General features: G+C 39.2%; 1 protein-coding gene across 1 annotated transcript in view; it reads right to left on the bottom strand.

Moving 5' to 3' along the window:
- Positions 1-22,083, bottom strand: part of FAT4 (FAT atypical cadherin 4) — a 180,762-nt gene extending 158,679 nt beyond the window's left edge. The window contains exon 1 of the mRNA XM_060654229.3: positions 16,410-22,083. Within this exon, the coding sequence (XP_060510212.3) occupies positions 16,410-21,584 (5,175 nt within the window). The 5' untranslated portion in view covers positions 21,585-22,083. The remainder of the gene's footprint in view (positions 1-16,409) is intronic.
- Positions 22,084-27,987: the final 5,904 nt, after the last annotated feature.

Raw genomic sequence — 27,987 nt, 5'->3', positions numbered from 1 at the left:
ACTTGTGGGACTTGTTAAAATGACAGGTTCCAAGGATCTTTCTTGAATCTTATGAAAAACAATCTACATTTCAAATAATTATCTACATAAGGGATTCTGATGTGCATTAAGTTTTGAAAAGTCATCAAACTAAAACATATCACTGTGTGAAAATTAAGTATTTTAAAAAGTTTAAATTTTGCTTCAGTTGAATATTTCCAAGTAGAAAAAATAAAAGCTCTGAAAAACTATGTTGAAGGAAATGCTCTTTTTGTACATTCCCATATTTTGTATGAGTCAGTGACACCAGTGATATTTAAAAAAAATATTTTCCAGATTATTTGCTTAAAGTCCTGCATCAACATTTGGACAATTTTTTAGATTTATGACTCATTCCAAAAAAAAAAAAAAGACTTAAAGTGTTAGCTTAAAAAGCATCTATGCAATTATATACATATGTATGTATGTAATTTACAAATAATATGCCATTACAATGAAAATATTAATGACTTTTTTTAAAAGTTCCCAAACTGATAAATTTGTTAACAACTTCAGCTGAATTGTGCTATTGGCTCGGATGAGTTCTGCAGTTCATGCCTGGGTTCCAGTCCCTGCTCTTTTTCTTTCTAATTGTATGACTCAAAGTGATCAAATTTGTCCTTCCTAAGCCTAAGATTTCTCATCTGTAAAATGCTAATAGCAGCATCTATTTCATAGAATTATTTTGAGATTTGAATTAAAAAGCATAGGTAGCCATCAGTTCTCAAGAAATAGTTCATATTGTTTAAGGCGCAGTTGCTATTATTGTTTAATAATTATTATTTAATAACCATGGTGTTATTGTTTAATAGCGATTAGCAGGGATGGAAATAATGTTGAAGACAGATGAATGAACATAGTTCCTGAGCAAGATGTACAAATATGTCATCAAATGTCGTCATGTGCCGAGGCATTTAGGGCAAAGATGGATCTTACGGGCAGAGATGGGAGCAGCACACAATGGACCTGTGTCCTGCTGTAAGGAAGGAGCACACATGAGGACTGAGAAGCAGCCTTACATCAGCTACACTACAGTATCACTGGGATGAGGCCAATAGTGGACATACCTTAAATCAAACTCCGTTCACTTACACAGGGATTTATAGACGTTTTCTTAGAATATGGACCATGAAAATAATTTTACTTCAAGTAGTTCAAATTATGCACACAGCCTTAGAAAGGCAGTCACTGAACTCTTACATAGGATAAATAATCTCAGTTGTGTAAAAGCAGATGCTACAATTAACTGGTAAAACTTTTTTCATCATAGCAGCCTTTATGCTTTCGGATAATGGTTTAGGTGATCTTTGTCTTCCTACGATGCTGTTGTCTCTTGAAAGTGTGCATCTGGAAAATGCAAATGTCAATCTCTAGTACTGAACAGTATGCCTGGCATATTGAATACTGGAATGGAAGTTGAGAATGGGAAGGCAATACAAAGGCAAATACATTGTTTAAAATAAAAAAATAAGAACAAGGTCATAACCAAAAAAAAACCAAACTTATGATTGCCGGGGGGGGGGGGGGGATGGGTGAAACAGGTGACAGGGACTAAGGGGTGCACTTGTTGTCATGAGCACCCAGTGTTGAATGAAAGTGTTGAATCACTATATTGTAAACCTGAAACTAATATTATACTGTATGTTTACTAATTGGCATTTCAATACAAATTTTAAAAAATCATAACAATGTCCTAATTTAGAAGTCCTTGGTTATCGCCTAAGCGGCAATGTGCAGAAACAAGATTTAGCAAGGTGAACATAGACATTTGGGCAAATGGCCAGGAAAAAGACTAATATCTCTTCATCCTATGTCTATCTTTCATCTTAGAAGAAAACTGGAAATCCTAAGTAGGTTGAATTCTCTACTGGGAAAAACTGCAAGAAAGCTCTCAAATTTGTTCTCATTTGAAGGCAGGAAGAAAAAGATGAGGTATCATTTATGCAGTTCTCAATGTTACATCTTTGAAATATCTTTGATATCTCGCCTGATCAAAGACAAAATTACCATCTATGTAAATGAAAAGGTGACCTAATACTTTGGGGGAATATCCTGTGTACATTTATTCATTTTATCTCTCTAAGCAGCTCTGTGAAATAGGTATCAAAGCATCAGTGTCCTTTTTTGTGAATCTGTGTCAGAAAGTTGTTTTGAGATGCTCCAAATATTGAGAAAATGACTTTAATATTTTAAACTCTTATCAGAACACAGTGTATAAATTGGATAATGCTCATCTGGCTCTGAATTATATTAAAACTTTAAGAAGAATCCTGCAATTTACTTAAATCGTAGGCAAACTTGAGATTTTGAAAACTATATCACTTCCCTGTCATAGTTAATAATCTTTATTTCCTTAGTTATATATTTCAGCTCAGTAATCACTGTTACTAAAAATTATTTTTCAACCTGATATATTATAATGAAGAAAATTACCACAGAGGTAATTTTTAATGCGCTTCCTTTAATATTTTTCCTAAAACTAGGAAATAGAACGTATAAGTTTGGTTTTGTTTCCTGTCTGCATGGTATCATTAGAAATGTCATCACAATTCTCCTATAAACAGTAGCTATTTACATACCAGTAGCTGTTTACATTTTTTTTTTTTTTTAATCATTGCCTTCTGGACCACACAAGGAGCAACTGAACGCAGCATCAATAAAAGTAAACCAAACAGTCTTAGGAAAGTCTGCACTGCTATGTGTACTGGATATTTTTGTCCCAACCCTTAATAAGTAAAGTGGTTAGAATTCCCTTCCTTTAGCAGATGAAGGCGCTGTAGCTCAGAGGAGTTTAGCGTCTGCTTCAAGGTCACACAGCATGAAAGGGTAAAGCCAAGATTTGATCAAAATTATTCTGACTCCTAAATTTATGTTTATTTTTGTGTTTAACCATGCATGCACAACTGCACTCAATATTAAGAATAACATGGGACTCCCTCAGAAAGTAAAGTACATGTTAAATTCTTTAATCAAATTAGAAGAAAAATAAATTTAGAAAAACTTAAGTTACGAAAATAAAATTTAAATCATATTTTTACTTCTTCAAATGTTTGCCTTGTGATTAAAACTTATACTGTTTACTAATATAATACATTTACTTAGGCCATTTCTTTCAAATACTATGTGAGGTAGAAGGTAGAGACAAGCTAAGAAGTAAAATGTACAATGTGATTTATTTAAATTTAGATAATGTGTAACAAACACTTCTCTCCCAGAAGATCTCCTGGAAATACTGTTCAATAGCAATACTGCTCCACTATATAATATTTACCACATCATTTTTAAAAACAAAAATGGATTCTTTGAATGTATTTTCTCTTAGTTGCTGAGCAACAAAATATTCTTCATCTCAGTATAAACACACTGATACACAAAAAAAAGTGCTGAGAAGAAATTACAATCATAGACACCTCTATCAGCTCCAGCCATCTGTGTTCAGTTTGACCCAAATTTTTGGCAAGCTTATGTTGTCCCTCCCATCCCAAACCACCTTGTCCTATAAAGAAAATTTTTACTCCTACTTCCTTCATTTTCCAGCAAGTCAGAGGTCAAGTGGTGTTCTAAATCTGCCAGGCTCAGACTTCAAATACTAAGGATTCATTGTAATTAACTTACTTGTAATTAATTACAACCTCAGTGGATAAACAAATAACTTTCCCTATTTTATTATGCAAAGTAATAAAATACTAAGTTGCCATTACAATACGAGCAGTTGTGCCCTACTTAGTCATACACATGAAATAGTATTTTAATCTTCTTAGTGAAGAATGTAAGGTAGCATCTTAAAAACTAGCCTATGAATTAACTCTTTGCAGCAATTAAAGGACATAGGCTCTTGCTAATGAAAAATGCTACAATATAGCAATACAGTCAATTCAAGTAACATTTAGTAACTGAATCTGTTTCTTAGAAATGATCTAAGACACAGATTGCTAGATATGTGGTAAGTGTTTTAAAGAATTGCCTTAAATTTACCAATTATGCCTTTAAAAATACAAGTCTCCTCATACATTAAGCTAAAACTATACTGAAAACCACTGTAAGTCAGGTTTTCCCTGTGATGTGCTGCAGATATGTTAATGTGAAAACCCCAACAGGAATGCTCTTTGTTTGACTATAAAATATTAACCTACCACATGAAATAAAGCCAAACATAAGCACTTTACCAATAGGGAATCTCTTCTGACCCAGACATAAATAATTTGTCAAGATCACACTTTTACAATTTGCCATAAACCCACAGTGAAAGACATTGCAATAAAGAGATGTTGAAAATCTGTCATTGTACTAGTGAGAGTACCACTGACAAAGAAAATAAGATCTCTTTTTAAGAATCTGTGAGACAAATTCCCCTTAGGTCCTGAGGTTTAGAAAAATCTATATACATTTTGTTTGTTAGTTTAAATCTATATATTTTTTTGTTAACACTTATGCATGTATGTGCTTGTTTAGTCTTACAACACTATGACTTACATACTTCATCTCATTTATTTGATTTGGCCTTTAGAAAGCAAACATAAACTCAGTGGGCTACCTAAGCCATACATTTCTGTACACTAATCATATACTCCAGGATTCTTTAGCGATCGCTTATTTTTACTTCCTAAAGATTCATTAAATTATTTTTCTTTTATTGTAATCTGTTTCATGTCCTTTGTAGAATGAAGTGAATGTATATATAAATGTAAACTCTAATTATTTTGACTAAAGCTCAAAGAGTTATATGCTATAGAACACTACCCCAAGCAAGAGGGAAGGCCATTGTCTCTGGGTATATGCTTATTTTGAAATTTTCAGTTAAGTAACAGAACAGTTTTCTTTTCAGGGAAATGTTTTAACTATGAATTAGATAACTCTCACTTAAGAAATTGCCAGAATTTTTGTGTTTGTAAAAATCAAGGTAATTTTGAGAAAAGATAATTCTATCTTTGTTTGATGAAGACAATTGGACTTCCATTAAGAGAACTGCATTAAGTAGTTGACAAAAAATATTTTCAAAATAAGTTCATGAATAAACACACAATTTCATGTTAGTTGATATTTCGCTACCATTACTGAAAACTGGAGAGATGAAAATGCCCCATCTAAATCAAAGACAAGGCTTCAAAATGATATGGACAATGTCTCATAAGCATCTAAGCTTCTAAACAAAGTTTCTGGATCAATAAATTGCTCCACTTAAGGGACTATAACTATTATTGAATTATGTCAAAAACAATAAAATGGCACATGGATAAATAGCATTAATTTAACCACAGATTGGACAATGTGGTTGCATGTCAAGCACATTGACCAAAGGTCAGAAAGACCCAGATGTGGTCTAGATTTGTGACCACACGCAAAATCATAAAATTCTCTGTGCCTTGTCTTTAAAATGAAGAGAACACCTGACTTACCTCCTTACAGACCTGTTAGGGAAGTCAAGGGGAAAGGAGGATAGCACTCCACAACACTTTAGAAATAGAAAGTATTCTTTAATGTTAATAGTTCTGTGCATATCTGTATTTTGGAAAAAAGAGGAGGAATTTATAAATTTTACTGAGTACCTCTTTTTCTCCCTTTGCATTAAGCTATGAAATGGGTATTGTAATTCAAATTTTATACAGGAGGAACATGAGAGTAGCTGTGACAACCTTTGAATTGAGATTTTTCCAAATCAAAAGCATACATTCTGCCCACTGTACCTCAGTCACGATGAATTACTAAGCAACATATTCTCTGCTGTATTTTATTAATCAGATTTACTAACATTATTGATGTGAAATGTTGATCAAGGATAGTAAATTCGAAAAAAAAAAGAATGACAATACCTAAATTTACTAATATTGAAAGTACTAATTTAAAAAAAAAAAAACCAGTCTATGTATTCATCTTTCTGCTCAAGAGCTACATGATTTACCGTAAGTTAAGATTTGCTCTCTAAAGCAAAACTAGGTAAGTTCCAAGAAAATGAGAAGACCTGCTCATAGTGTAGCTACGTTGCAATATATATTTTAAAATGTTCCACTTCATCAAAATATCTATAAAATAAGAGTTAGTGATCTCACTGTACTTCAGACACTAATGATTTCTGGACTTTGGGTTACAAGGTTTTTTTTTTTTTTTTTTTTTTTTTTTTTTGTAGCCAGTCTAGTTTTACAGCCTCTGTCATTGTATCCAGGAAAATCAATCCATGCCAATTAGCTAGCTTCACTAATTTCAGAAGAAGCTCCATAGCTTGGCTTGAGATATGAAAAATGACTCCTTTACTCCAGCATGCATCTCTGACTTGAGCTCCTGGCATTTAAGCAGCATATTAGCCATGTGTTCAACAGTAATTCCTTAGTTTATCAAAGATTTACTGAATGTCTGAATAGGGCCAGCCCTACTGTAGGTGCTGGGAATTCAACAGTAATAAACAGATGAAAATTTTCCCCCGTATGGAACATATATTTTGGAGAGAAGACATGTCATAAACAAAATAAAGAAGTAACATATGTGTTATGGTGGGTGATGATAGAGTCTAAGGAGAAACAAAAAGAAGAAAATAGAAAAAGGAAGGTTGAGGGAAGGAGAACTTTGAGGTGACTTTGAGAAAAGATGTGAGATAAATTCAATGCAAGCAGTCCAAGCAGAGGGCACAGCTAGCACTAAGGCTGGAGCACCGGAGGCTGGGGCCTGGAGCCCTCACTGTGGTTGCTGAGCAAGCTCAGTAAGAACAGCCAGGAGAAAAAAAAAGCCAGAAAAGTAAACAACAAGAGCTGGTCACATAGGGCCTTATGAATTACTGTAAGGATTTGACTTTCATTATGAGTGAAATGGAAAGTCATGGGCTTTTGAGCAAATGAGTGAAATAATCTGACCTGTAACTTATTTTTTTTTTTATTTTTTAAAGTTTGTTTATTTATTTATTTGTTTATTTATTTATTTAGAGAGAAAGCATGGAATGCATGAGTGGGAGAGGGGCAGAAAGAGGGAGATAGAGAGTCCCAAGTGGGAATCTGATCTCATGAACAGTGAGATCATGACCTAAACCAAAATCAGGAGTCAGATGCTCAACTGACTGAGCCACCAAAACACCCCTGATCTACATTTGAAGGATCATTCTAACTGGAATACTCAATTAAAGTGTCAAGGACAGAAGTAGGAAGCTCATTTAATTCATTCATTCATTCACCCATTCATGTATTCATTCATTCATTCATTCTACAAAAACTTATTATGTGCCTACTATGCTCCAAGTAATTTTCTAGTCTCTTGAGGTACATCAGTAAACACAGCAGATAAATATACCTGTCCTTGTGCAACTTCATTCTAGTGGGAAAAAGACATAATCAAAATTATAGATCACTAACTTATATCACACACACACTTAAGCATGTAGATAGATATATGGATGGATGGATAGATAGATAGATAGATAGACAGATAGATAGATAATTGAAAGTAATGAGATGGAGTGACTTCTCATTGGAATAGTATAGATTAGAAAGGGAAACATTTCAAGAACTGATTCCAGGGGCATTCCAACATTTAGCATTTGGGAGATAAGAAGTGGTGAGGGTAAATCCTATAGGGGAAGAATGTGAAAAACTACAGTGGAGAAGGCAGGATGAGGAGGTGGCTACAGTGATGTTAGTAAAGGAAGATTAATTCTCAGTTATAATGTGAGATATAAGCAAATACTGGAAGAGAGGAAATTATCCAAATAGATATCTAGAGGAAAGAATGTTCTATGTGGAAGGAAGGGCCAGGAGCAAAGGCTCCAAGGCAGATGTGTACCTAGAAAGTCCTGTGTGGGACACCAGTGTCCCACCAGTGTGGGTAAAGCAGATAAGCTTTACCCAGATAAGACACCAGTTTTACCCAGATAAGACACCAGTGTGGGTAAGGCAGATAAGCAAGGGAAGGGAATAGTAGGAAAGGATTTTGGAAATTAATGAGAAAATGTCTTCAATAATCTAATAAAAGGATGATAGGGTCTTAGACCAAGGTAGTAAATGGTAGAAGTGCTGAGAAATGATCCAGCTTCTGGACATATTTTTAAAAGATCCAAGATTAGTTAAACAGATGGTATGTTAGGTGGTGAGGAGTCAAAGATGATTCCAAGATTTTTGACCTGAACAATTAGAAGATTGCAATTGCCATTAATTGAGAAGGAGATGGCTAAGAGTAAAGCAGATTTTTATTGGGGAAGATATCAGGAGGTCAGATTTGGAAATCTTAATTTAAAATATCTAATAAGAAACCAATCAAACATGATGAATAAGTGGTTGGTTATATAAAAAATGGGATTCAGGAGAAATACATAAGGTAGAAACAAAATTTCGGAGTCATCAATGTATATATGTTATTTGAAACCATAAGACTGATTGAGATCCTCAAGGAAATAAGTGTACATTGAAATGAGAAGAGTTTCAAGAACTGATTCCAGGGATATTACAACATTTAGAATTTAAGAACATAGAGAGAAGCTGGTAAAGAAAATTGAGAAGAAATTGGTCAAAGAAATAGGATTAAAAATCCACAGTATGATTATTTAGAAGTATGTATACAATAAGCACTGGGAACTGACTATTGGTTGTAGAAATGTGGCTATCATGGTGGCCTTGGTAAGAACAATTTTCATTGGAGTGGCAGCAGGGAAGCCTGATGAGGTGAATTTAGAGATAGTAAGAAGAGAGAAGGCAGGTATAGGCAACTTTTTGAAATTTTGCTGAAAAGGGAAGAAAATAATAAATGAGGCAGTAACTGGAAGAATGGGAAATCAAAATGAAGAACGTACAGATTATAGGTCCATTTGTTCAAGCCTAACTGAAATAAAGATTAATAGGGAGCTAAAGTAATCCTACCACTAGATCATTACTTAAATTTAAATTTACCCCGTATTTCTTCAGCCACTGGTATGAAGAAATATCAAAATATAAAAACAACTTTTTACACAGTAAATATTGTATGCAGATGAGACTACAGAAAGTATTAACCACTCTTACAATACATAGTGTTCGTCAGTGCTGTGGAGTCAGACTGCTGGGCTCAAATCCTGCTTCCAGTGTAAACCAGATCCATAAACTTAACCTCCACTAGCCTCAGAATTGTCATTTGTCAAGTGATGGGACGTTGTCATATGAGTCTCCAACAGTATTGTGAAGGCAAGACAATGCCCAGTGCTTACCACTGTCTGACATGTTAAAATCTATAAATGACAAAACATTTCAGAAAAATATCAAATAATCTGAAACAAATAATCAGTAATAACCCCATTGGTTCCCAACTGCCAGTTGTCAAACAGGGTTTGTAAATGTTCCTCAATTAGTGTTCTTTAATTGTTCCTTAAAGTCTAATTTTTACTCCCTGATTGTTTCTTAAATATGGATATCTGTCTGGAAATTGAAAAAGACTGTGTGCCTATAGTCAATTCTTGATTACCACATATTTATTATCTTCCAATTAGATTATATTTCTTCCTTATGACTTTATTGTCCCATTTTGTCTCAGGATCTTAACACAAGGGAAAATCCAACAGTCTTTGCATAATGGTTGCATACATACTCACGTATATTATATATGGTAATATATAATATATTACATGTGTGTACTTTATAAAGAGTATTTGTCTAATAGAATTTTTTCATTTGTCTCCATTCCTTATACTCTCTCCTTCTTATTTAATCTACTAAAACAGGCCACTGGTGTCACAAACTGCTTAAAGCCTGAAAGCATTAGAAGGTATTTACCATAGTTTATATCGAGGACACTTTAAGGGACTTTTAAACTCATCTTGGCCCAAATCATTTGCCAGTTATTTTTTTTTCCTATATCTACTCACAAGCTCCTAATTCTAAATACTACCTACTTTCATGGTTATTATAAAAAGCTGAACTTTAGATTTATTAATTCTTGGAAAAGAGGACCCACCTTGGGGCCTGTGGAATCCTTTATAGTCACTAATTCAACAGTCCCTCACAGCTAATGAGGCTCCTAGGTAGTTTTTCATTGTAATGATGACAAAGTGCAAGCTGTAGACAATACAATGAAAAATTGATTCCACAAAACGCTAAGTACATAAATACTTTTCCAAAATATTCTTAGACAAGTCGTCTCAAAATCTATTGGAACAAAAAGGAATTAAAATGATTAGGGTTTTAATAAAGGCACAAAAAAAGACATTATAAATTAATCAGAAGATAAATTATGTCTATGGAAATCTATTACCAAAACAGAGAGACCAAATCAAGCTTCCTGAAGCCATGTATAAATATGGAGCATGAGCTTAATTGGCCATCAGTACTCCTGTTTGTAATACACATTTGCCCATGTCTTGAAAATTTAATCACGATATCTTGTTTAAAAACATATCAATAAGAAAAAAATAAAATCGGAAAAAATCACAGGTTGTTTTTTTAAAAGAACACTCTGGAGATCAAAAGCAGAAAAAGCAATAAAATGTTTTCTTCCTTTTAATATAGGCTTCACAGTCCATCCATTCCAACGTCATCATATTCCGTGGAGTGTAAGATTTGTCCTCTGTTAATCCAAAAATGGATTCTCCACCTTAGTAAATCACAGCAACTACTTCCAAACTGTACAGTACTGTGGATTAGGAGAGGCACTACCAATACCTGTGCCCTTCATTTGTCTCCAGGTCCCCTCTCCTGTTCTGACCCTTCCTGCCTGCTCCAGAGGCACCTCCACATGTCCCGATTTGGGCTTGCTACCACCACTAACTGACCCATAAAGATGTAAGAGTCTGCTGATGGCCATGACTAAAGCAGGTGAAAACCAGGTTTCCCTTAGTTCAGACAATATATAATACTACTTTTCAAAGACTGTTTAACAATAAATAAGGGCATGAAAACAAGATTACTAAAAACATTATATATATATATATATATATATATATATATATATATATATACACACACACATACACTCAAATCTACAGAGTAAAGCGCCGTTCTTTTAACTAAACCCACAGATTGCCCTGGCTTTACAGAACAGTAGGTGTGCATACAAATAATGGACTATGGACTTGGCAAGTCCGGGTGTGATTTTCCTTTCTATCTATCTGAATTAAAGCAAATTATTTAACTTTTCTGAGACTGTTTCCACAGCTGTGAAGTGGGAATGATATTACCAGTGTTACGAGGCTCAAATAATACATTCTCAAAGCACTTAGCACAATGACTGAACATAGCAATACTCAATACATGTTATTATAATTGTTACTATTGTTATTACTTTAATATTATTATTTACCCAGTTCTGTTGCTTACATTTTCCCTGTAAGGGATGATACAAAAGATACACAGACATTTAATCTAAGGGCCACTAACTCTGTTTCTAAAGCCTCTAGAAGACAACCAGTTATTTTTTTATTTTTTAAGCTTATTTATTTACTTTGAGAGACAGTGAGAGAGCGAGATCGTGAGCAGGGGCAGTGCTGTCTCTACAGAAGGAGAGAGAGAGAATCCCAAGCAGGGTTCTCACTATCAGCATGGAGCCTGGCGTGGGGCTGGATCTCACAAACCAGAAGATCATGACCTGAGCCAAAATCGAGTCAGACACTTAACCGACGGAGCCACCCCTGTGACCCGAAGACAATCATTTCTAAACTTGGGTCTTCAGCACTAATCTTACATATGTCCCATCATTCCTTTTAGAAATCTCGATGGTGTTCATTATGAAAATAAATTAATTTATCCAATAATAAATAAATTAAATAAAAAATTAATTAAGTATCCAGTTGCTGCAACTCATTTCTAGTTGGTAATGTCATAATCCGTTCACCTAATATCCTAAACACGCTCTTAATAGACTATTTCTGGTGGCCTTTGTTAAACGGAAATGTAAAAATCTCATTACCTAGGCCAATGGTTCTCCCTTGGTGCAAATGGGGCTTAAGGCATACCAGAAACCCATTAGAGAGGCCTGGGAAGTCAAAACCGTCTTTGTAATAATGCCAAACAGTGCTCGCCTTTTTCTCTGTATTGACATGTATACTAGAGATGCAAAAGCAATGATGGGTAAAACCGCTGGTGCCTTGGCGCAAATTAAAGCAGTAGCTCTAGAGTATTCCAGCAGCGATTGTATTCTTCACTGCGAGGCACTGACAGAAAAAATGCAGTGCCAGTTTCACCTAGAAACCGAAGAAAAATTTTTGAAGAAGTATCAAAATTATTAAATGTATTAAATCTAGGCCCTCAAAACTCCATGTTTTCAACGTTTTGTATGACAAATAGGAGAATGTGCACAAAGAACCATGAATCTGTACCTCAGTACTGGAGTTGTCTCAAAGAAAAGCAGGTGTCTGATGCACTGCAAGCTAAGCGAGCTGCTTTATTTATGGAATACAGTTTTTACTTAAGAGAACAAATGACAGGGAAACTATACGTTTTTAGACCTGGATATGTGTGGCAGACATTTGTTCATTAGCGGATGAACAAAGGGAACCCAACACCTCATGGAAAACAAGAATATAAGTTGCTGATAAAGAAAATTTGAGCTTTCAAGTAAAAATTCAAATTCTGAAAAACTTCTAAGCATTGTCAGGATGTTGAGAGTCCATATATAAAGATCTTTTTGATAAGATTCTTACAGGTTATGCCAATATTTTCCAAATGATCAATTCCTGATATTTCTAAATCATACATAGGTAAAAAAGATCCATTCAAAATGCAAGGTCAGACAAGGTATTTTTATGTAACAAAGTATGAAAAGTTCACTAAGAGGGTTTCAGATTCCATGCTGTAAGTAAGTTTTAGGAAGCTGCCACTTGTGGACTTCTGGTGTAGTATCAAAAGAAAATTGACAATCATCTGAAAATAACATATGTCTCCCTTATCCAACTTCACAGACCTGAGTGAGATGGAGTCTTTTCATATACTTTAATCAGAACAATGTAATACAATAGAATGAATGAGAAGATTTGAGAATCCAGTTGTGTTCTCTTAAGCCAGATATTAAAGGGATTTCTGAAAATGTAAAACAAAAAAATAATGTCTCTTTTTCCATTATCTTTTAAGTTTGGGGAAGCATTTTCAATAAAATAAGACTATGTGTTTAACATGATTTTTAAACAAACTAATAAATATTAAAAAAATTTTCTCAGTCTTAATGTTTAAAATGACAAAGATCAATAGATAAGACACACCTAAACAAAAGCCCTATGAAGTCCTTGACAATTACTAAGAGCATAAAGGGGTCTTGAGACTAACAAATTTGATAGCTTTGAGCTGGACACATACACAGTATCTCCTTCCATTTAAACCCTTATTCCATGTGACACCACCCACCTCAGTTTCCCTTTCCTCTTTGAGTGTTCTGACAATTCTCAATACGCTAGTAGAACAGAGATGATTGGCACATCCTCATGTTCTCAGTTCAATTCATTGTCAAGATGGAGTTTACTAACTTCCTCCATTTCCCCAGCTTCTCTCTGTCAAGTTATTCTTGAGGCAAAAGAAAACATATTCTGGTCTTAATTCTTCTATAATCTCATTTAACAACCATGTACTGAGCATCTATTACACCTCAGGTATATACTACACTCTGAGATAATAAAGATCAATGAAACAAAACCTCTGACATGGTTGAGGTCCAACCAAGTCCCTAAGTTCTATGTTTCCATACAATATGTATTTAAAAAGAAATGTTCATTGAAGTACTACATCCCTATTTTTTGTTGAACCTAGAAAAACAATACAACCTTTATATCAGTTGTTCTAACATAATCAAGATTTTCTAAGAATACTAAGACCCAAAAGTATAATTAACCTTGTATCTGCGACTCAGAAGCCAGTCTTTAAAGACTCCTATTTATATCAAAGTTTTAGATGTGCAAAGTAGAGTAAGTGAAGGTTTACAACTGGACAGAAATCTGGAATGAACAAGATCAGAGCCAGAGTCCCCTGCCTCTCTCCACAAGTGTCAGAGATTAAAAAAAAGAATGCAGATTAAATCATTTCTCTTTTACCCACTGACCCTCTGCTTGCCAATGGAATGTGATCAGCCATGACTCTAGCCAGAAACCTGAGTAAGCAACCCAGGCTCCTATCAGTGCACATGAATCTTTTTTTTTTTTTTTAATGTATTAGAGCAAAGTTTGCACTTGAGAACAACTGAAAAATCATCTCTGACAACCAGAGGTAACTTATAACTTATTTCTGCACAATCATGGTAAATTAATTGAGCAGAAGGGAAAAAGAACTTTATTATATATACTTGAATGATACAACCAACAATAATATGAAACTCTAGCTTCCAACTACTGCTTTCAATATTCTTTGGAGAAACACATTTGCTTTTAATTATAGGAGTGGTTGGAGCTTTGGAAACTCAAACTTGGTTTACAATTTCAGCACTTTAGTTCACAGAAAATACCCTGAAAGGTTTTTTTTTTTCTTCTAAAAAATCACCATAATGAGTTACCTCAGATTTTTAAATAAATAGGGTGCAGTTAATATGAACAACTTTTTATATTGGTGTTATTTGATATTAAAAAAGTAACAGACATACTATTCCCTATTACTAGCAAAATGACTTATAATTATTACTTTTTAATTCTCATACCTATTGCAGAGACAGTACTATTTAATAAACTTAAGCTAAGTCATTCTTTGCATATTTAATGAATAAATAACAAGACAAAATAAATCTAATGATACCAGTGAGCATTTAGTCTCATTCTCCATGTTGTTCTAATAAACTGTAATGCATTGAACCAAACAACAACAGCCAGTAACATAATTTGTTTTACAGTTTAATAAATTCATCTAAAGTCTAAAATGACTTAATTGCCCATCTTGAATAAATATTTCAGTTTTCAAACTACTTAAATCTCCTTACCTAGTAAATAATCCCTGAGAAGGAAGGTGGAAATAGAGGGTCAGTTAATGTGAGGGATGACCTGAAATTAATATAAAATTACATGTAAATCATGGGCTAAGTTACATCAAATAGTTCACCATATAAGACATGTGTTAAGATCTTTAAAAAGCTAATTAGGTAAAAGAGGACATTTGGGTTACAAGTCCCTTCAGGGCTATGTATGTAAGATAAAACTGAATTGCACTTAGAATTATATCTCTAAGAATTATATCTCTATTAAGAATTATATCTCTAATTATATCTCTAATATCCTCTAGGACATGAAGATGCTGCTCTATGTGCAGAATAGATACAGCTAGCTATTACAAAAAAAAAAAATCACAAGGGATTAAAAAGATAGTAATAACAAAAGAACATTTTAAATGAAGAAAACCCCTCACCTCTTCCCCGCCCCCCGAAGAAAGAAAGCAAGAAAACAAATACGTAAGCCTCAATTTTACTAGTATATTGTGTCTGGGTTACTGCCAAGTATCACAAACCACACTTGATATTTTGTGTTTTTGGCTGAGTGACACTAGAATGTCTTTGAGGGGAGTGGAGGAAAAGAAGAAACTTAGAAAACAGCGAACAAGGGCTTTCCAGAGGATAGCTGTGTGATTTCTAGTTGATTATCAAAACAACTTTGGAAGTAATTTAATTAAAACACAAATCAGTAATACATAGAGGTAGTAGCCTAAAATACACCCCAGGGAAGACCAGGCTTCGAATTCTCTTGGCATAGGCCAGAAACCCTAACTTCTTACCCATCAGCAGACAGAACAACATGTGCCTATAGCATAGTGCTGAACACATATTTGTATCAAGAAGCACCTTCTAATCTCTGATAATTCACAGCACATTACACGCTTTCATTCAAGAGGGAAGAGAAAGGATTACCCTAAGTCAGAAGATAGTGCCTCCAGTGTAAAAGCAGATGAAATCAGGAATCTCCCCCAAACTTGGCTCAGCACATTAAAATTAGTCACTGTCTATAAAGAAGCTGCCAAGACTGCTGAGGATGTGAAAGTTAATACTGTCCTGATGTAAACTGCCAGTCTGTACTGTGTTTGCGTTACACCCCTCCCAAAAAACTATGCTTATAATGCTGATTTCTACCAAACTTCTTCAGTTTGGAATAGAAATTTAAGCCTGAAATTGCCCATTCTCTACTAGACTTCCTTACTGAGAGGTGTCTAATTAGTGCACTGATTTAATTTAGATACATGTTTTTTGTTTTGTTTTTTTTGCTTGTTTGTTTGTTTTGCACTTATGAAATGGCTAGATTTCTCCTTGGCCTTATACATATGATTGCAATGAGGTGAAGTATAAGATAAAAACTGTTCACTGTTTGGTTTTGACCAGGATTAAAGCTAAATTTTATGTGATTCTTGTTAGTTTTTGTAACAGAACACTTTATATGCTCCTGCCAGTATTATTAACAGTAAACATTGAAGGTAAATAATTGTAGAAAGCAAACAGAAAGAGAACAATCCTTCTAAAAAGCACATCAATAAATAGTTCATAAATGACTACAAAATCATTACCTCTGCTCTCTGTGTTCTGGGAAAAGCAGTTGACTTTTCTATGGCATAAACATCCACCAGGTAAAGACATGCTCCTTGCTCCCGGTCCAGAATGGCTGCAGTCTGAATTATGCCAGTTTGCCGTCCAATAGTAAAGAGACGTCCAACGGTTTTTTCTTCACAACGAACTGAAACAATATAATACTCCACTGGGGCTTCAGATCCTCTAGGGCTAGCTGCTTCTATTGATATTACATTGGTACCAATGGGCTCACCTTCCTTCAAAATAGTTATATATTTGGGTTGAGTAAAAACAGGTCCATCAAGGCCTTGAAGAATGATGGTCAATTCAGTGGTTGATTTCCTCCTTTCAGGGCCAAGGTCTGTTGCTGAAACTATGAGGTTATAGATCAGCTGTGAAGGCACCAGTGCTGAAGCCACTCTCAAGTCTCCACTGTAACGATCCACAATGAAGGTGTCTGTGTCCCCATTGATGATCTCATACTCCACTTCTCCATTAGCCCCTTCATCTGGGTCCGCAGCCATTATTGTTGTCAGGACAGAACCAATCACAGCTGAAGGGTCTGCAGCAAGGGCATTTTGTGATATAAACATTGGAACGTTGTCATTGAGGTCTGTGACCAAAATGGTCACGTTTTTCAAAGCATACCGTCTAGTTTCTATAGGCACAGCTTGATCATTGGCTTTTACAGTTAACTCAAAGAGATTAGCAAATTCCCGATCTATTTCAGCATTAGTATATATAGTGCCTTTGACTTCATCTATGCCAAAGTGGTTGCCCCTGGGCATCTGTTGAATGATCGTATAGGATAGTTGCCCATTAATGTCTGCATCAGGGTCATGTGCAGTCACTGAAATGACAGACGTTCCAATGGGAATGTTCTCAACAATAGACTTGAAAATATCCCCAGGAGGAAAGCTAGGAGGATTGTCATTAAAGTCCCTCACATGTATAACCACTGACATTGTAGATGAACGAGGAGGCCTTCCTTGGTCTTTTGCTGTTATATTTAATTTGTACAAAGACTGTGTTTCAAAGTCCAATTTTTTGGCAAGAAAAATACTGCCAGTGTTTGGGCTTATGCTAAAAGTTCCGTGGTTGTTAGTTCCAGTAATACTATAATGTAAATCAGCATTGTCACCTGAATCTGAGTCAGTTGCAGTAACAGAAGACACGAGTTCACCAATTCTCATGTTTTCCAAAACATCAACAAACAGCGTTGATTTAGGGAAAGAAGGGGTATTGTCATTTTCATCTAAAATATCAATATTTAAGGTACAGGTTGAATTGAGGGAGATTGCACCTGAATCCACTGCTTGAATTACAAGGGAATAGGCAGGTGTTGCTTCATAGTCTAATTTGCCAATTAGCGTCACCTGACCAGAGGTACTGTCTATAGCAAATTGTCTTTCTTCATTTCCTTTCATTACAGAGTAATGAATAAGTCCATTATTACCTTCATCAACGTCTGAGGCAGATACTCTTAAAACTTGTGTCAGGTTGGCTGCTGACTCTGATATTGTAGCTTGGTAAAAGTCTTTTAAAAACTTGGGAGCATTATCATTTATATCCTTCATGTAAACATGTACTGTAGCCTGATCCTTGAGAGGCTGAGGGAGCCCCTGATCTGTTGCAATGACTGTAAAGCTGAACACTGCAGTCCCTCTCTGCCTCATGAGAGACTCCCTGTCAAACTGACGAGTATTAGTAATTTCCCCACTAATAGCATGCAACTCAAAATCTGGCTGCACCATTTCAAAAGAATACCTTACTTCTCCATTTGGCCCAAAGTCTTTATCTATAGCATTTACTTTGCCCACAAATGACCCGGCTCTCTGTTCCTCTTCAAAGTAAAATGTGTAATTCGTACTGTTAAAAAGAGGTCTGTTATCATTTACATCTTCTAAAATTACAGTAACATTCACAGTAGCACTAAGGGGTTCCACTGCTCTGTCAGAAGCAACAACCAGTAAAACATATCTGTCTTGAAGTTCACGGTCCAGTTCACTCTTTATATACAATTGACCATCTGGGAATATGCCAAAAGCATCCCCTGTATTTCCTTCAGCAATGCTGTAGGCAATTTCACCATTCGCTCCTGAATCCTTATCAAAAGCTTGCACTTTAAAGAATCGAGAATTCACAGGTTCTGACTCAGAAAGGGTGACCTCATAAGAGAGTTGGTCAAACACGGGTGGGTTGTCATTTACATCATGAACATAAACCGTTAAGATGAAACTAGAGGAGAGCTGTGGAACACCCATATCAGATGCCACGATCTCTATTTGGTAGGAACCAGCATGAACATCCAGGGGACCTAGCAGACTAATATTACCATTCTTTTCATTGATAGTAAACAGGTTCTTGGGGTTCTGCTTCAGGCTATAGAGTACCATGCCATTGACACCTTCATCAGGGTCCACGGCTTTGGCTTGGAAAATGCTGTGACCTGCCTGCCAATTCTCCACCACGTTTACACTCTCTACTGCCTGGAGGAAATGGGGAGAGTTGTCATTCAAATCCTTAACTGTTATATTAACCATAGTGTCTCCAGTCACTGTGCCCCCACTGGCCACTACTTTCAGCTGATAAAAGGATTGCTCTTCTCTGTCAATCACACTTGCCGTGGTAAGCTGCCCAGTGACCTGGTTGATAGCAAACATACCTTTCTGATCCCCAGTAGTAATGAGATAACTGATGTTGGAATTGAGATCCATGGTAGATGCAGACACACTACCCACATGATATCCCAGAGCCACATTCTCAAAGACCACGAAGCTGTAGGCAGCCTGGCTGAATACAGGTGGGTTGTCTTGAGTGTCCAGTACAGTGATGGTTACTATTGCCTGGTTGGGAGACTGTAAATTGCCACCATCAGTAGCCACTATTTGCAACTGGTAAGCTGTTTTTTCTTCTCTGTCTAGGGCCATTCTTGTAGAAATAACCCCACTCTGAGCATTGACTTGAAACCGAGACCTGTCCCCGGCTGATATACTATATTTGACAGTTCCATTGAGACCCAAGTCTGGGTCAGTGGCAGACACTGTAGTGATGTAACTTCCTCCAGGCTCATTCTCCTGGATATGAGCAAAGTACTGGACTGGGTAAAACACAGGGCTGTTGTCATTTATATCCAGGAGACTCACGTTTATTCGAGCCATTGAGGACTGGGGAGGGGAGCCCAGATCCGTGGCCAGGACCAATAGGGAGTAGAAAGCTTGCTCCTCTCTGTCCAAGGAGGCGACAGTGCTCAACCTCCCAGACACAGGATCCAGGCGGAAGGATCTCTGGTCAGTCTCGGCCTCTTGCAGGGAGAAGCGCACTGTCCCGTTGTCACCCAGGTCCCTATCAGTTGCCCTGAGCACCAGTAGCTCTGTCCCTGTTGGGGCATTCTCAACCACAGACACATCATACCCTTCTGGCTGGCTAAATACTGGCTTTTCATCATTCACATCCAGGAGAGTCACTACAAGTTGGGCATAGGAAAACTTGGGGTGAACCCCCTGGTCCCGAGCACTGATATTCAGTACAATCTGGGAAGCGAGTTCACGGTCCAAGCCCCCAGCAACCCCAGTGGTCACCAGGCCACTATGTTCACTGATATGGAACCAACCTAGTCCATTGCCAGAGACGATGCTGTAACGCAGATTAGCATTGAGACCAGAGTCGCCATCAGTGGCAGATACTCCACTCACATAGCTTCCCGGGGGCGCCTCCTCGCTCAGGTTCACTCTGTACACCTGCTGCGCAAAGACAGGAGGGTGGTCATTGATGTCATTTACGAAAATCACCAGGCTTGCCACAGAAGAACGCGCCTGGACCGCTGCGCCAGGGGGCGCCCCGTAGTTATCTGAGACCGAAACTGTCAGGTTGTAAGAAGGAATGCGCTCTCGGTCTAGGGCGCTGGCCACTTTGATGAGGCTCAGGTTCGGCACTTTGCTGCTCTGCACCTCAAAGTGGCGCTGCTCATTGCCCCCTAGAATCTGCACGGAAATGTTCCCGTTGGCCGCGGGCGAGTCTGCGTCCGTCACGGTGAGCAGAGCCACCACAGTGCCCACTTGAGCGTTCTCATCTACCGAGGCGTAGCGCGAGGTGGCGGGGAAGTAGCGGAATTTCACCACCGGGTCATTGTCGTTGACATCCAGCAGCTGAATGAGCGCCTCGGCACGCCCAGTGAGGGAAGGCACGCCTCGGTCCATAGCTTGCACGGTAAGCGAGTACTGGCGCCTGGCCTCGAAGTCCAGGGGCTCCCGCACCGTGATAAGCCCCGTTTCGGGGTCCATTTGGAAGGGAGTTCCCTCGTCCTGCAGCCGATAGCGGATGTCCGCATTGGTGCCCTCGTCCGCGTCCGCCGCCGCCACCTGGAGGACGCTGGAGCCCACGGCCGCGTCCTCAGGCACCCCCGCCTGGTAGTGGGAACTGCCAAAAACTGGGGGGTTGTCATTTATGTCTTGCACAGTCACGTTTACCTGGAGGTAGCCCCGCCGCTTCGGCTCGCCCTTGTCCTCCACTTCCACCAATAGCTGGTACTGCGGTGTGACCTCGCGGTCCAGCCCGCCCTTGGACACGAGATGCAGAAACGCACCCTCGCCGCTCGGGTTCAGGGTGATGTCCAGGCGGAAGCGCCCCGCCTCGTTGCCCTGGATGATGCGGTAAGAGCGATGGTCCACACCGTTGGAGCCGATGTCCGAGTCGGTGGCCGTATCCAAGATGACTTGGCGCCCGCTGCTACTGTCCTCCTTGAAAGTGACCACGATGGAGGGGTCGGGGAAGACGGGGGCGTTGTCGTTGAGGTCCCGCACCAGCACTCGCACTTCGGTGGGGTAGGTGGGAGAGCTGGAAAGGACCACCAGGTTGATCACGTCGCTGGGCAAGCTCTCGCGGTCGATGGTGGCGGTGGTGTAGAGGGCCCCGGTGCTACTGTTTATGGCAAACAGGGCGTGGCTTTCGCTGAGCCGGTAGGTGAAGCCGGGGCGCGTCTGGATGGTGCCCACCAGCGTGCCGGGAGGCTGCTCCTCCAGCACTTGGAACACCTGGCGCTGCTCGGCCCCGCTGACCCGGGCCGGCCCGGGGAGCTGTGAGAGCAGCCAAAAGACCCGAAGGAGCTGAAATACCGACAGAGTGGGCAGCTGGAGCCACGGGCGTCCAGGAGCCCCGTCTGCTGCCAAGTCCATGGTCCTGGCTCCCTGGAACGGTGTGATGAAGAGAAGGAAGAAACGAAGCGAAAAGAATAAGAGCAGGGATTAGGTAGCCCCAGCAAATACTGAGGCCGATAGCTCTGCGAGCTCTATTTCAAAGACCCTCCAGCCCAGCAAAAGCAAATCGCGTCAGAGAAGGGCTCCAGGTAGCCATCTGGACTTGTAGGACGAGAGAGATGCCCTGACGAAAAAGCGTCCAGGCATTCCGCGGGACACTCCAGTGCGCTGATGAATTCCCAGAAAAGTTTCTCAACCCCCCTACATTCTTCCCCGCCTTTCACTTTGTTTTAGAATCCAGACAGTCTGAGCGTTTTCGCCCGGGTATGGACGTGGATCGGGAGAGGTTGCTTGTATTCAAGGTATATGAGGAATCATTACAAACAATTGTCTTCAGAAACTTTAGAACTTACCCGGGCGACGAAACCGAAGAGGCAAGGAAGAATAAATGTCGGTAGCGGTAGCGACGTGTGGAAAGAACAATTGCGCACGGGGGAGGGGGCGGTGGGGCACCAGGAGATTATCGAATTCCTTTCCCCAAAGCTGGAGACGAGGGGTTTCCTCGAGTCCCCACTCCTCAACAGCAGGGCTGCAAGGCCCCTCCAACAGGGCTGCACAAGTGGCCGCTGCGAGCCCCGGCGCCGGCGTCGGCTCTCCTGCAGCCGGAGATTGCGTTCGGAGCGCTGGCGTTGGAGCTAGGGCTCCGGTACCCGGGAGCGCTCAGCTCCGTCCCTTCGCCTCCAGCCGCCGCCGCCGCCGCCCCTGCTGCGGCTTCGAGCCGGTGGTCGCGCGCAGGCAACATCCACTGCTCCCCACCATTTTTTTTTTTTTTTTTTTTTTTTTTTTTTACCTCTGCCGAGGTGCCTGCCGACTCATTATTTGTACATCCAAATCGAGTGCAGGTTCGTCCCCCTTTCTTCTGGGCCTCGCAGGGGTCGGGCAGGAGCAGCGCGCGGCCCCCGGGTCCCCTCCCCTCACCATGCCAGGGGGATCGGTTCTCCGGCGGCCCGGGTCAGACGCCCACTCTAGCGCGCCTCGACCCTGCCCGCGTTATCTTTGCTTTTATTGTCCCGTGTCAGTTTCACTTTGTAATCCACGAGTCTTTTTGTTTGGGGCGGGGGGGAGGGGGGTGGCTGGTCCCTCTTTCTCCTTCACCGCTGGCGGTGGAGGCGGGGAAGTCGGCGCTGGGCTGTGGCGGCGCCCGTGGCAGCTCCGGACGGCGCCTGTCAGCGCTCTCCTTCTCGCCCGCCCGGGATGAAGGTGGAACCGCTGTGGAGCTGGAGCTCAGCGAGCCGCTCGCCACCTCCGGCTGGTCCCTCACGCTCTCCCCGCCTCTTCCCCGCTGCGCGCACACAACCGCGCGCGCACACACACACACACACACACACACGCACGCAGCGACCGTCGCTGAAACACAAACAGAGGGGGAGGGCAGACCGCGAGCTGGAGCAGCACTCCGAAACTTTGCTCGCCGCTCATTGATCCCCGCACTTTAGTTCGCCCTGACTCCCCCTAGCTCCGGGTCCTGTCACCTACTGCCCCTCCCTCACCCCAGCCCCATTGGGCCGGAGCTCAGGCAGCCCCGCCTGGCACTCCTACCGCGAGCGCTCGCCGGCTCTTTGGGCCTCCGACTGGCTTCTCAGGATGCTAATCACTCAAGCCTCCCGGAGGACTGTAGGCGGTCGGGGGTGGGAGCCCGGCGAGTCGGAGGCGCTGAGAAGGGGGATGATTTTTTTTTCCCTTTTTTTTTTTTTTTCTTCCTTTCTTTTTGGTCAAATCTTGGCCGGCGTCAGAGCAATAACAGCAAAAAGCTGCCGCAGGATAGATGGGGGTGGGGTCAGGTTTGCAGATAAATAACTTTAGTGGCGGGGTCTGAGGGAAGACCGTTAGGTTGTTATGCTAGTAATAACTCAGGGGTAAGGGGGTCGAGAGAAATAAAAGAAAGGCGGGGGGTGAGGGTCTGTTAGAGCGGGGAGGAAGGATTAAGCAAAGCCTGTCTGGGAATGCACAGTGCAGATTTGCTTTAACCATTTCCTGCCTCCTCTCTTTCGATGGGAGGGGAGAGAGCTGCTGTGCAACGTGACCCTACAGAAGCCAAACCAAGTCGTCCCCGTTTTTCCTCTGTCTACAGAACGAACTCCCTGAAGTCCAGGGCTAGCCAGACCCTAACCCTGCACCCACTGGCCCCCTCCCCTCCCTTCCAGGTGACGAGGGGCATCGAGGCCTTAGTACCAATGGCACTTTGGACTTCCTATAGGAAAAGCCAAGGGAACTCAGTGTTTGTTTTGTTTCCCTTCCCAAATGGATCCCAGGTGCCAGTAGCTAAACCTTACAGTTTCAACAATAACAATGATAGCCCTTTGGAAAGATGGAGATCTTTTCCTGTTGCAAAGTTTGGAATTTTGATCTCTGTTGGAGTATTTCCCCCTTGACATTTTGTAACCAAAGGAATCCTGATGAAGTTTTGTTTCCTTTCGTGTTTTTTTTTCTTTTTGTCTGGGGAAAGGATAGATATGAGAAAGATAGAAATAAATAGAATGAAATCAAACTTTAAGAATGCCCATGTGCCACGTACTGCACTCCAATTAATTCCTGTGCTATCTACTGTGGCTAATTTTTGTAGTGGCATGAATTGCTTCATTAAGAAAGAAAAGTGACTGTTCATCAGGTGAGTATTCTTTCCCCTTTAAGGGAAACCATATAAAAAATACGAATTTAAGCCAAGGAATGCAAATATAGGGCATATGTCATACATTTCTGCCACAGTGACCCCACCAAATGTAAAACTTTTCTGAGCCCTGGCATGATTCAGCTATGAGTAAATACTGCCCTCTGCTGTTCTCTGTCAGCCTAACATCCTTAGTCTCCTGGTTTCTTGCTGAAAATTAAATGCAGAGGCTAGAGAGATCTGGTTACAAGGCTAATTCCTCCTTCTTGCCTAGGGATAGTGGCAAAGAAAAAAAGACCTTTAGGAATCTCCTAATGCCTTTCCTTATTTAAGGGGAAAAATAAGGTTAAGAGCAATAGAGCAGACAGAAAATTCAGGTCTTCTGATGTAGACAGAAGAAAACTGTAAGACTAATGGAAATCTGAATACTAACAATGCTTTGAGCAATTCCTTTGTTTAGGTTAGAACATTCACTTTTGCATATTCGTATATGTATAATGACATATACAGAGTATATAACGAGTGAATTGGAAACAAAGTTAAATTTCAACATTTCTGTATTTTTAGGACTTGAAAACTTTTAAAAACTTTTTAAAACATTGGAAGGTTTTATTTTATTTTATTTTATTTTATTTTATTTTATTTTATTTTATTTTACTTTCTAAGTTTATTTATTTTGAGAGAGAGAGAGAGAGAGCACGCATGTGTGTAGGCGCTTAAGGGGCAGAGAAAGAGAGGAAGTGAGAGAATTTCAAGAAGGCTTTGTGCTGTCAGCATAAAGCCAGACACTGGGCTCCTTCTCACAAACCATGAAATCACGACCTGAGCTGAAACTAAGAGTCAAGAGTCAGATACTTAACTGACTGAGCAACCCAAGTACCCCGGAAAGCTTTTATTTTGAAAAAGAGACATTTTTAAGTCTTTTCTCAAACTCATACCTCTGCCAATAAGTTACAATCTTAATAACATTATTTTGGTGTAATTTGGCCAACAAACATTTATAAATTAACTGCAGTGGAACTAAAACTTTTTTATCCTTTTTTTAAGTTTAAGTATAATTAACATACAGTGTTATATTAGTTTCAGGTATACAATAAAATGCTTCAACAGTTCTGTACATTACTCAGTGCTCATCATGATAAGTGTACTCTTAATCCCCTTCACCTATTTCATCCGTCCCTCACTCACCTGCCTTCTGGTAACCATCAGTTTGTTCTCTACAGTTAAGAGCCTATTTCATTGTTTGTCTCTTTTTTTCTTTGTGAAACCAAAACATTTGACAAACCATGGCTATGATGTATGATTTTAAATAATATGAGGGGTTTTTATTTGTTGTTTTTGCTCGTGCACAGTTCAGTAACTCAGATAGGCATGAATGGAAACATTTAGATATTTGTTGTAAGAGATCAGGTACTTTTGTTTGTTTGTTTGTTTGTTTGTTTGTTTAGAGAACCCGGGGAGTAATCTTCATATTCCATCTCTGTAGTATTAAATTTGTATCATTTATAAATGGATTTTATTTGGGAGAACAGGTGAAAATCATTCATTTTGTGGGATGAGGTGTTCATTTTGTATAATATATATTGTTTTTAATTTTTAAAAAATGAGATATGGTAAAATTAAGTAATACACAAAATGTGTATATATTCAGTACATAAAATAACTTTTTGAGCAATTTTGAAAGAGGATTATCAAAAATGATTTATACTATGGTAGGGTTATTTGAATAGCTTTCCATGATAATGACTTTCAAGTAACACATTCATTTATAGACAAACACTATGCATAAAATTACAATCTATGTATACATAATTTAAGATATGATATAAAGAAAGGTTTTACAAAAAGACAAGGGATAAAACCTTTATTATATTTTATTTTTTCTCTTGGGCTTCAAAATTGTGATAATACAATAAAATGTGATTTTCAAAATTGTGATAAAATGTAAGGATTCCCCCCTAAAAGTTAAGTAAAAGAAAATAAAGACATATAGAGATTATATGCCTAAAAAAACAAAGTTTACTTTATCTCTGCTGTTGCACCAAAAGCTTAATTATTTTAAGAAAAGGATTACTTAATGAAAGCTTTCAAGAAATATGAAAATAGATGCTCCTAAGAGAGAAAATATTTATCATTTTTTTTTTAAATGTTTATTTATTTTTGAGAGAGAGAGAGAGAGAGCAGGGAAGGGGCAGAGAGAGGGGAACAGAGGATCTGAAACAGGATCTCTCCACGCTGAGAGCAGAAAATCCTATGCGGGGCTTGAACTCACAAACTGTGAGAACATGACCTGAGCTGAAGTCAGACACTTAACCAACTGAGTCACTCAGGTATATGTTCATTACTTTTAATAGACTGTAGGGGAAATTGCATGTTTATGTCCAGGCATGAAAAAAACTAGAGAATACAGCTCATTTGAGCTTTGGACTGTACATTAAAACAAATAGCTTAAGGGGCACCTGGGTGGTTCAGTCGATTAAGCATCTCACTTCAGCTCAGGTCATGATCTCACGGTTCATGGTTCGAGCCCCGCATTGGGCTCTGTGCTGACAGCTCAGAGCCTGGAGCCTGCTTTGGATTCTGTGTCTTCCTCTCTTTCTGCCCCTCTCTTGCTCTCATTCTGTCTCTCTTTCTCTCTCTCTAAAAAAAATGAATAAACATTAAAAAAATAGCTTTGTAAAAATTTGTTGCTCTGATCTGTACACATTTGCCATCATTACTTCATTAAGTGTCTGAAGTTATTTGTTTTTTCATGTTTTAGACCCCAGTTTAAGAAGCTAAGGTTAATCATACCCTGTCCAGAAAAGGATTCTCCTTCCTACTTCATTTTCTTCCCTCTTCTCCCCTCTCTCCCTCACTCTTCTCTCCCTATTTTTCTCTTTCCCTTTCTTTCCCTCTCTTCCTTCTGCTCCTCTCCTTTCTTGTCTTTTCTCTTCCCTTCCAATTCCCTCTCCTCTCTTCCTGTCTCTCCTCTAGGTTTTCTGTTCTCCCCTCCTCTCCCTTCCTATCCCTTTTGCTTCCCTCCCTTTACTCTCCAACTATACTTGGCTCACTTTATTTTACTCTATTCTACCTTACTCTCGTCTCCTTATCATTTTTCACTACCATTACAGGACTCAGAGGCAAGCATTCTCATGAGTGGAATGTGTATCTTTTTGTTTCCATGTTTTTGTGAGATATGTATTATATAGTTTTCCTGTAGTTCTAACTGAAATAAATGCTTTGGGTTATATTGTGTATGTGTCTCATCCTATTTATTATCTTTTTGGTTTTTTTTTTTCTTTACCAAGCACTATGTTTTAAAGACTTATACGTGTTGCTATGTGTACATCTAGAGTATTGTTTCTGACTTTTGCCTTTTACTGTAAGGAATGTATCCATTATTCTTAACCCATATCTACTTACACAGTTGTAGACATCCAGTTTGCTTCCAACTCCCTGACATCACAAATTAGTATGCAATGAATACCCTTGTAATTGTCCCCATATGGAAATGAATGTCTTTGGGATATATAATGCCAAAGGAAGAGGTCTCGACTCCATACCTGAAATGAACAGCTGATTGCTTGCTAAACAAGAAAGAGCTGTGTTTATAGGACACAGTATTTCTGAGCAAAGAAGAGAACTGATCTTAGGTTTGGGGAAGCATGGCCGTCAGAGATGGCAAACTTTCAGAAATGTGAGGAGTTAGAGACTGGTTAACTTTTAGCTGTG

Source organism: Panthera onca, chromosome B1 (assembly GCF_046562875.1).
Source record: "Panthera onca isolate mPanOnc1 chromosome B1, mPanOnc1 haplotype 2, whole genome shotgun sequence".
Classification (NCBI taxonomy): domain Eukaryota; kingdom Metazoa; phylum Chordata; class Mammalia; order Carnivora; family Felidae; genus Panthera; species Panthera onca.
This window is presented reverse-complemented; position numbering and strand designations above follow the sequence as displayed.